Here is a 10462-nt window from a genome sequence, read left to right as displayed (position 1 = left end):
ACCAGGTGACATTGTGTGAGTGGCTGGTGGCTCAGAGCTCTCCCTGGGTAAGTTATTTCCACCCTTGCCTTCAGGGACCTAAGAAAGGAGCTGAAAGGATTCAGACTAAAGGGCTTGTCTGGCTTTTCGCAGCCAAACATTCCCTGCCCTGACCTTCTGGGCCAAATATCCAGAGAAGTCCTCTTCCTTTGTCTTCCTAACTGGGAGACCCTGGCATGAGAGCCTTGGGGGCGGGCGGGTGTCTCAGCAACTCAGTGGCCTCCAGGGCACTCTGCCTTTTCTCTATGGATCCCTTTCCTCCCTGTCCTCCCTAGTCAACTTTTAAGTGTGAAATGGGCTTGGGTGTCAATGGATAGAAGCTTTAGCTGCTCCTGGAAGATTCTAAGCCTCAAAAAACTGAAGAAATGACTCTTAGTCATTTCTGCTTGACAGGCAGTGGGGTTTGTATTTTGTTCGAAGGCGTCTCAAATCCCACTTTGTAGGAACTCCAGCTTCTCGCAGTGCTTTGCGTGGTGCCTCTTCACTCTGTCTTCCCTGAGTCAAAGTCAACTAAAGTGTACAAAAAGTACACATCTCACCTCAGAGATAACCATTATTTTGAGCTGAGCACTTTACCCGTGTAATCTCATTGAAACTTCAGAGTTGGAAAGTTAACACCACCCAGCTTATAAGCAGCAGAGCCAGGATTCAAGCTCCAGCCCAGTCAAGGCTGTAAGTGAGCTTCGTCACGCCTCTCAGCAGGGACATGAATCCAGCTGTGGCAGAAGGCACCCACACTGGTCATGAGCTTTAGGCGAAGTTAAGTGCCTTGAATGCTAGCTAGGAGAATGAGGTCTGGGTGGCAGAGAAGGCCTAGAAGGTCCCTTCATCTCCTCATGACAGCTTATAATACTGACTTTCTGAGTTCTGTTTGGGTAACAACTCTGCATGAATCAGTGTCCTGGCAAGGAACAGACAGTACATTTAAAATGGATCATATGAAAAGAGTTAAGGGACTATTTACAAAGCAGCTGACAGAGTTTAAGGACAGGGATAGGCAGAGCTATTACCATCCCTAGGCCTAGAGGGACAAGAGAAGAAGGCAGTCATGGGAACTCAGAAAGGATGGATTTGGGGAGAGGGCTGTGATTTTCCTTGAGGGGAAGTAACTGACCCTCAGTGAACTGTCAGGGAAGGAGCTGAGTAATAAATAACCCAACCTTACTCTCTTCCTGCCTCCCAACCCCCTGCTAGTGCTTCCTTCAGTCAATCTTAATCAGAGGCCAGAAGTTAAGGGACTCCATTAACATTGTTTGTACAGATTGTCTTCCCAGGGCACAGGCAGAGTAGACAAAGGTGAAGAAAGATTGTGGAGGACTAAGATATCTGGCACAATCTTCCTTGCTGGCTTGGGCTGAGTTTGCTGTTCTCTTTCAGCTGCTGCCCATTGAGGGCTCCAGCATCGGTGAGCGCCAAGACCCTTTTATGCAACAAAGAGGCAGATGTCATTATTACAGGGGTAGCCTCTAATCTTCAAAGACGCTGGCTATATTGTTCTGGCCTCAGTTCAGCTGGGGCCTCAAAAGACCACCCAATCTGGGTTCCTTGGGATTCTGAGGCTAGAGAGATGGTGTGTTGGGAGCTCTGACATGGCAGAGTCAACCAGAGGTTACTGTGGATACGTTTCTTAGCTAGCTCACCTTCTAATGAAAGATCAAACTGGGGCAGGGCTGCACTCTCTTTAGTGGTGAGATGCCTGATTTGGACAAAATAGTCCCTAAAATCTCAGCTCTGATTTTCAGAGTCTCTAGCAATACAGTGATCATTCCTAAACTACTAGCATGGCAATAGGAATGAGGTGTGTGTGTGTCTGTGTGTGTGTACATATTGGGCTACAATTTGGCCTCAGACACATCCTCTCTGCCTTAACCATGCCCACATCCTCCTCCATCTAGGGCAGAGAGCTCAGTAGCTCATTTCACAGGTGTCATTGGAGGGATCCAGAGAGGTTCCACTGCCTGCGCCTGAAATCCTTCCATTTCAGACCACTTTCTGTGACCTTGGGCAACTTGTTCCCCAAATCTTTCGTGATCTAGTGTACCCTGTGACACCCTTTGCCCTGTATTTTGCTCTAACTTTATATTAGCTTTGCCACACATGATGCTCCACATTTTGCCTTAAATGTACCCCTTCCTATAGCCAGTTCTTTTTAACATTATGTTTTACTAGAGAAGTGTTAGAATTACGCTTCAGAAAGATTGGGAAACGCAGTAACAAAAAGGTAGCTATAATCTTGTTGCCCTAATGCAACTAGTATTATTTTGTGAATTATCTTCTAGTATGTTCATATTCAAGGAAAAAACCTTTTTTCCTTGCATATATTTACATATTGTTTCCATGGCATAACTATCTGATCTTTTTTTTAAATCCACATTGTATTATTGTTCCCCCATGTTTCCGTATAGTCGTCACAATTCTTGCAACCTTTTAAAGCTAATTGGCTATTTGTGGTTGGTTTTGTCTATTTGTTTGAAATACATTATTACTTAAAAATGATTTTTAAAATTTCTAATGAAGAAAATAGTCTATAATCTCACCATCTAGATACTACAACTCTCTATATATTTGTTAATGGTGGAAATTTATACACACACACACACACACACACACACACACACAGTTTTTTATTTTGAAGGCATTGACTGGATCATACAGTTCCACAGTCTGTTCTGCACTGCTTTTTTTGCTTGTATCTTGGAGATCTCCTAAAGATCGTTAAATGTTTCATTTGCTAATCAGTGCGTGTGTGTTTAAAAAAATTTTTTCTCATTATTCATTGTAGAAAAATCAGGAATTCTAGATAAGCAAAGATATGAAAAAAATTGCCATTTATATATCCTAGTCATTTCCTAACATTTTACATTTGTTTAAAATCTTTTTTCCTGCGTATATAAACATTATACATATTTTTAACATCTTATGTTATAGTTGGCTTTTTAAGTCAGCAACACAGCATGAACATTTTCCTCCTGAGCAGAGTATTGTTACACTGTAAGAAAAAAACTACAGTATACTCTATCCATTTTCTTATTGTTTGAAAGTTAGAGTGTTTCTACTCTTTAATGTTATAAATAGTAATATGATGAACATCCTTGTAGCTTAATTATTTGAAAAGTGACTTTTATTGTTTTTTTCTTATTGCACATGCTTATTTAGAAAAATTAGACTATATGGATAAGAAATAGAATAAAATAAAAATCACTATAACTTTAACCACCTAGAGATAAATCACTTTTTTATATGCTCCATAATTCTTCCAGATTTTCTGCAAGTATACTAATGTACTAGTTCTATTTGGAAACTTTTTTTTTCATTTCAAATATGTTTTTTTAAAAAATTGAGATGTAATTGACATGTAACATTAGTTTCAAGTGTATAACATAATAATTCAATATTTGTATATCTTGCAAATGATCACCACAAAAAGTCTAGTTAACACCCATCACCACACAGTCACAAATTGTTTACTTGTGATGAAAACCTTTAAAATCTACTCTCAACAATTTTCAAATATGCCATGCAGCATTATTAACTATAGTCACCATGCTTACAACAAAATATATCTTGATTTTTTTCATGTCAATAAAGTCTTCCTGAGTAGTGGTATAATATCCCACGATAGGGGCAAGCTTCTTAACTAATCTCCCTTTGGACTTCTGTGTTGTTTCCAGTTTCACTCTATTATAAACAATGTTGCAATGGATATTCTTCTACAGAGACTTTTTTCCACATTTCTAGTTACGTCCTTAGGATGAATTCCAAGGAGAGAAATCACTGAGTCACCAGACATGCACACTCGATGGCTTTACATCATACTGTCAAATTGCCAGGCACAAGGATTGGACCAATTTGTACTCCAACCTCAGTTACGATTAGGAGTGCCCACGACCCTTCTCCATACAAACCCTGTGTGGGGTAATTAAAAGCAACATAATTAACTGTCCCAAATTTGATAAGGAAAAAATGGTATCACACTTAACTTTCAAGCACTTAATTTCTAGTAAGACTGAATTTTTAAAATGTGTGTTACTAGCCATTTATTTCTTTTGTGACTTGTTTCTTCATGTCTACCCATTTCTCTATTGAAGTGTTTATCATTTCTTATTCCTTTACATTTTCAATATTTTAATTTTTATGGTAAATACACATAATATACAATTTACTCTTTTAACTATTTTTAAGCATGTAGTTTAGTGGCATTAAATGTGTTCACACTGCTGTGCAGACATCACCACTGTCCATTTCCAGAATTTCTTTCATCTTGCAAAACTGAAATCCTGTGATCATTAAACAATAACTCCCCATTCTCTACCCCCTGCCCTTTCTTCAGATGCTGGTCCAATATGCTACTTTCTGTCTCTATAAATTTGACTACTCTAGGTACCTCATATAAGTCGAATCATACAGTATTGTCCTTTGTGCCTGACTTCTTTCACTTAGCATAATGTCCTCAAGTTTCATCCACGGTGTAGCATATGTCAGAATTTCCTTCCTTTTTAAGGCTGAATACTATTCCATTGTATGTACACACCACAGTTTGTTGATCCATTCATCTGTCCATGAATACTCAGGTTGCTTTCACCCCTCGGCTATCGTGAATAATGCTGCTATGAACATGGGTGCACAAATACAGATATGCCTTTTAAAAACCAGTTTGTTGTGTTTCTGTGATGTGCTAAGATTAGTATTTTTAGTCAAATCCATTAATCTCTTCCTTTATGGCTTCTGCCATTGATGTCAAGCTTAAAAAAATCCATCCCCACTTTAATATAATGTTAATACTTACCCATGTATTTTTTTAGTTCTATTATATGTATTTATCCACTTACATTTGTAATTTATCTGAAATATATTTTGTGATGTGAAATAGAGACCTTGTTTTCCCCCTTATAAATAGTGAACTAATTGTCCCATCATCATTTCCCTCACTAATTTGAAAAGCATATAACACACATACACACACACACACACACACACACACACACACACACACACACACACCCCTTTGGGGATGTTTCCAGACTTTCTATTCTGTTTCCTGGTCTCTGTGTTAATTATGTTGGGAAAGCTTAAAGAAAGGATGCTCAAAAGCAATTGCTAGCCTCTTGCTAGACACTACTACACATAGAGGTCAAAGGGAAACTACCAACCTACCTTGTTTGTATCTCCTGCCTGGTTTTTTTTTTACAGGATGCTGTTATGTTGGTTACATTCTCCACCTTCTGTTGCTTCCTGTTACTTCTTTAGTTGAGACATAGTGGAAAGCACAGGTAAGGATTCTTAGGAGTTATATAATCTTGGTTTTTGTTGAACACTGGGAAGGGCACCTATGAATATAATGACAAGTGTCAATAGCATTTGGATTCCTCTGCACACTTTTCCAGTGCTCCTGGGAATGGCCCAGAGTCCCTAAGAGGAAGGTAAGTTCCCAGGATCTCCACATTGGGGCCAGGTTTTGTCTTCTCGGCATAGTTTCCCTCCTGCAACGGACGTGGGTTGTCCTGGTATGGTGAGCAGGTGAATTGGGAGGGCACTGTGCAATGTGTAGAGAAATGTTTATATTTATAAATATTTCTAAAACTCAGTTCCTTCAAACCAGGGTTGAGGTGCATGCTCCCATGATGCTGTGGGCCAGGTTGGTTTCCCCTCAACTCCAGGAATGAAAGCATCCTAGGGTCGAAGCAGGTTGAAAGCCTGGGAGAAGCTGGTGCTAGGCTTGGGCAGTGTGCCCTGCCAATGCCATACTGTTCCAATTACTCTCACCCTTCACATATTTTAATAATCTGTAGGGCACATCAGTCTTTATGTTAGACATTTAGAGTAGCTTAATTTTTTAAAGAAAACTTTTATTTAAGTGTGTTTTTCCAGGACCCATCAGCTCCAAGTCAAGCAGTTGTTTCAATCCAGTTGTGGAGGGCGCAGCTCACAGTGGCCCATGTGGGGATCCAACCGGCAACCTCGTTAAGAGCACTGCGCTCTAACCAACTGAGGTAACTGGCGCCCTTAGAGTAGCTTACTTTCTTTAATGCATGTCTTTCTGGGTAGGCAGAACAGGTGACATAGGGAATAAAACGCAGATGGATTAGGTGGATCCCTTCCAGTTACTCAGCAAGTCAGGTTTACCTCAAAGTAGAACTTGGAGAGACTGACTCCTCGCCCAGTACTCCCGAGACACTGGTGAAGGGACAGGCTGTGGTCTCTCTGGCTGTGGCAAAGGAGCGCGGTGACCCAGCCCCAGTGGGCTCCAGGGGTGGGGCGGGCCGCCACACTAGGGGGACACTGACCGCACCGCGGATGCTCGCCCCGCTTTGCCTCACGCCCGCCCCACCCGCTGGGCCCGGCGCCGCACCCTGCGACAGCGAGCACGCCCTCGGCACTGGCCTGCGGCAGCCGGAGCAGCCTCGGCCGTGCGGCCCGAGGCGGGCAGGGAGAGGGTGGCGGCCGGGAGAGACATGGCGAGCCGCCGGGCGCCAGGGGAGAAGCGTTGGCAGCTGGTGCGCTGGTGAGTGGGCACCTGGGGTCAGGGGGCCTGGCCGTCGCGGGCGCGAACCCGCGTGCTCTGCGACCCGAGGCCGGGCCGGGCGCGGAAAGGAGCAGGGGCGCTGGCCCAAAGTTTCTTCTGGAACTGAGATTGCGGGCCCGGGTTTACGGAGAGGCTCTGGGCTGCCTGGTCACAGTCCCCGCGCCGGGTCTTTGCGGCTGTCCAGGGAGATCGGTGCTGGGACCTGGGACCCGGTCCCTGGCGTCAGGTTTTGGAGGGACTCCATCCTCCTGCCACAGGCTCATGGGCAGGGCTTCCCCTCCTTCCTTTTTCCCCACACCTCGCTTTTTTATTTGTGCATTGGGGGTCCCCTGTCTACCTCCATTCCTTCTGCTACTCAGGGTCGGGCCACGGACTTGAGCCTGGAGAGGGCACAACCCACAGCCCTCAGCTCCTGTGTTCAAGGAGTTGCCCTGTCCTACACAGGGACCCCGGGGGATGGACACTTTGGAGGAGGGGGGCATACTAAAGGAAGCCTAGGAGGCAAGGGAAGAGGTCCCGGTGTACGGCGTGGTTACCCCTACCCCCACCGCAGTCCTGCCTAGGCTGGGAAATCAGAGCCAGCCGGTGTCAGGTTACGGGACTGCAGGCTGAGAGGGTTTCAGACGCATCGCAGCTCAGTCACCTGGTTTGGGCCCATGTCTCCAGGGACTGAATGTTGAGGGCTGCTTCGGCCAATGATCTGACCTCTGCTTGGAGGGGCTTAGAATTCAGGACAGCATGCTCAGCCCACCCCCGACCTGGGCGGATTCCAAGAATCAAAAGAGAATGCCCGGCTGGGACCCCTTCACATCCCACATCATCCCGCCCACACCAAGGCCAGGGGATCTCTGAAGTAGCATTCTAGACACATCTCACCAGTTGCATTCTGTAGCTTGAATATAAATAACAACAATATTATCAATAATAACAACCTAGGCTTCCTGAGTACTTCCTATTGGTGCCACCATAATCAGGATCCAGGCGTTGAACTCAGTTATTCTTCAAAGTGATACTCAGAAGAAGACATTAGCACCCCCATTTTACAGATGAGGAAAGTGAGGCTCACTGAGGGAAAGCGGTTAGTCAAGGTCATTCAGCAAGCAAGTGGCAGATTCAGGGTTTGAACTCAAATCTTGCTCAAGGGCTTAATTGATCCTCTGTTTTGCTTCTTATTTCCTGGACCATCACACCCAGCCTGGCTACACAGCCAAGTTCATGTGGTCAGAAAATCTCAGTTTATCAGAGCAGGAGGGGTCACTGCGTTTCCAGCCTGCTCACCAACCCCCACCTTGGGAGGATTCCAAGAATCAAAGTTCAAATATTCAAAATTATTATTATTATTTTTGAAAGATTTTATCGGGGAATGGGAACAGGACTTTATTGGGGTACAGTGTGTACTTCCGGGACTTTCCCAAGTCAAGTTGTTGTCCTTTCAATCTTAGTTGTGGAGGGCACAGCTCAGCTCCAGGTCCAGTTGCCGTTAGTTGCAGGGGGCATAGCCCACCATCCCTTGCGGGAGTCAAGGAGTCGAACTGGCAACCTTGAGATTGAGAGCCTGCACTCCAACCAACTGAGCAACCGCCTGAGTCACCGGGCAGGTCCTCAAAATTATTATTTAGCAATGAAACTACTCTTCAAATGAAGCCCCAATGCATACATCAGATAAAAGTAGAGTTAATCTGTTTGGACAGCTGTGAGGGCTGGCAGTTACTTAGTGCCCTCTACCTGGAAATGAGGCATCACCACAGGACACCAGGACTTCCCAGATCACTTTGCTTAGTTTAAATCCTTCCCTCACTTCCTGGAGGAGGAACAGGAAGAGTTTAAAAGGGACAGAGCCTGGATTTCTGCTCTGACTCTCTCTTTCTGCCCTGGCACTGCCTGGCTGGGTTGGATCTTGGGCTGGACCTTACGATGCATGAATCATTGTTAGTGCCCTAATTAGGTTTTGGGTCATATTTCACCTCCAGATTAAAGCCCATTGTTTTGAGAAGGTCCTGAAGGTGACTTGAGTGGTGAGGCAGCCTGGCAGGGAGCACACTTGAGGGCAAAGAAACCCTCTGAACCCCATGGCATGCTCCCAACATGGTCAGCCTTGACTCCTGGTTCCAGGATTTCAGGTTGCATAAGTTCTCAACTCAAACTGGCTTTATTGGCTCACAGAACTGAAAACTCCAGGAACTCTGTGTTTTAGGCATAACTACATTCAGATGCTCAAATATTATCAACAAATAGTGCTCTACTCTCTTTGTCCTTTTACTTTCTCAGCTCTTCCACTTTTACTTCCTTGTGGAGGCAAGTGGTGATCAGTTTGTAGGCAGCCTTCCAAGTTAGTGACTATCATAGAAGAGAGCTCTTCTTTTTCAGTGGTTCCAGTCAAAGTCTCAGGATGTCAGCTCATTGGCCTGATTTGGGTCACATGGCCATCCCTGAGCCAATCACTATAGTCAGAAGGATGGACAGCTCAGATTGGCTAGGCTGGGTCATGTACCTACCCATGGAGCTGGGGCCTGGGTTCAGCTCCACCCAAACCCCAGAACTTTGAGTAGGAGAGAGTGGTGAATGGTGAATTATTGGGCAACAAAAACACACCATGCAAACCCACAATAAAGTTAAAAGGTAGAATGGAAACTAGGTAACAATATTTCCACATAACAGGTTAAATATTAATTTGCTAAATGTTAGAAGCACTCTTATAAATGAATTTTTAAAAATACCACAGACTGGGTGGCTTAAACAACCGAAATTTATTTTCTCACAGTTCTGGAGGCTGGAAGTCCAAGATCAAGGTGCCAGCATTATCGGATTCTGGTGAAAACCCTCTTCCTGGCTTGCCTATGGCCACCTTCTCCCTGTGTTCTCATGTGATGAAGAGAGAGTGTGCAAGCTCTCTGGTGTCTCTTCCTATAAAGGATGCCCATCTGGTTGGATTAGGGTCCTACCTAACCTTGGTTACTTCCACAAAAGCCCTGTCTCCAAATACAGTCATAATGGGAGTTAGGGCTTCAAAATACAAATTTGGGGGTGTCGGGGGTGGTGTGGAGACAAGGATGCAAACGTCAGTCCATAATGCTTGCCAAATATCCTGGAGTAATGATTCAGGCTCAACATCTGAAAGCTAGTGGATGCTGCTCAGGGTCTCTTTTGGGGAAATAATATCTGAACGTGAACCGAGGGAGCCAGCTTTGGAGCCCAACTGTGGGACATCACTGCAGAAACAGCAGATACAGAAGATCTCCCCAAAGTGGTTTCCATGTCTCTGGGGCTGTGCAGGACTGGTTTCCAACAGTGCCACCTTGTGGTGTGGAGAGGCAAGGACAGTAGAGGGTTGTTGATTCCAGTTTTCCCAGCATCTGGTATTTCAGAAGCAGGACTAAATAAGGATCTGGGCTTTTGGAAAATTCAAAAAAGCAAGATATTGAACTTTATAAGAATAGAGTTTGAGGGAGAGGTAGGATTCAAGCAATTAGAATAAAAAGAGATATGACCAGATTCATACCCTAAGCTATTGGTACAGGTCGAACCAGTTCCATAGGAAATGAATGCACAGCTGTTAAGCTCCTTGGTCATAAAAGGTTTCAGCTGTTCAGATTGGCTAACCTCTTTATATATTCATGGTACATAAGAGTATAGGCACACCTAAATAGCCGTAGAATATGGGGCAAGACTTTAGTGGTTCTCTCATAAAATAAAATGTTTCACATGCTTTTAAAAAGTGAAAACCCAAGGCAGAACCTTTGTTTAATGTCCAAGGGTGGTAAATTACCATGTTTGAATCTGTGGGAGAATTGAGATCTTTTAGAAACCATATCAATAATTTGTTAATATATATGCTTTAAAAGAAGTAGTGGTTTAAAATAGCAATGAGACACCACGACATACTTTTTGGAATGGGCAAAT

General features: G+C 44.1%; 1 protein-coding gene across 4 annotated transcripts in view; it reads left to right on the top strand.

The window, feature by feature from the left end:
- The first annotated feature begins 6279 nt into the window (after window positions 1-6279).
- The window catches only part of RAP1GAP2 (RAP1 GTPase activating protein 2), a 206452-nt gene continuing 202269 nt past the window's right edge, over window positions 6280-10462 (top strand). The window contains exon 1 of one of the 4 annotated variants that reach the window (XR_004421276.1): window positions 6280-6541. Coding sequence is in view for 3 of the 4 variants with exons in the window: in XM_033089948.1 (XP_032945839.1) it covers window positions 6492-6541 (50 nt within the window). In the remaining variant the exon portion in view is untranslated. The remainder of the gene's footprint in view (window positions 6542-10462) is intronic. The other 3 variants (XM_033089948.1, XM_033089946.1, XM_033089947.1) reach the window with 3 other exon arrangements.

The sequence above is a fragment of the Rhinolophus ferrumequinum genome, chromosome 21 (assembly GCF_004115265.2).
Source record: "Rhinolophus ferrumequinum isolate MPI-CBG mRhiFer1 chromosome 21, mRhiFer1_v1.p, whole genome shotgun sequence".
In the NCBI taxonomy this organism is placed as follows: Eukaryota; Metazoa; Chordata; class Mammalia; order Chiroptera; family Rhinolophidae; genus Rhinolophus; species Rhinolophus ferrumequinum.
Note: the sequence above shows the minus strand (reverse complement) of the source record. Positions and strands in the feature narration are given on the sequence as shown.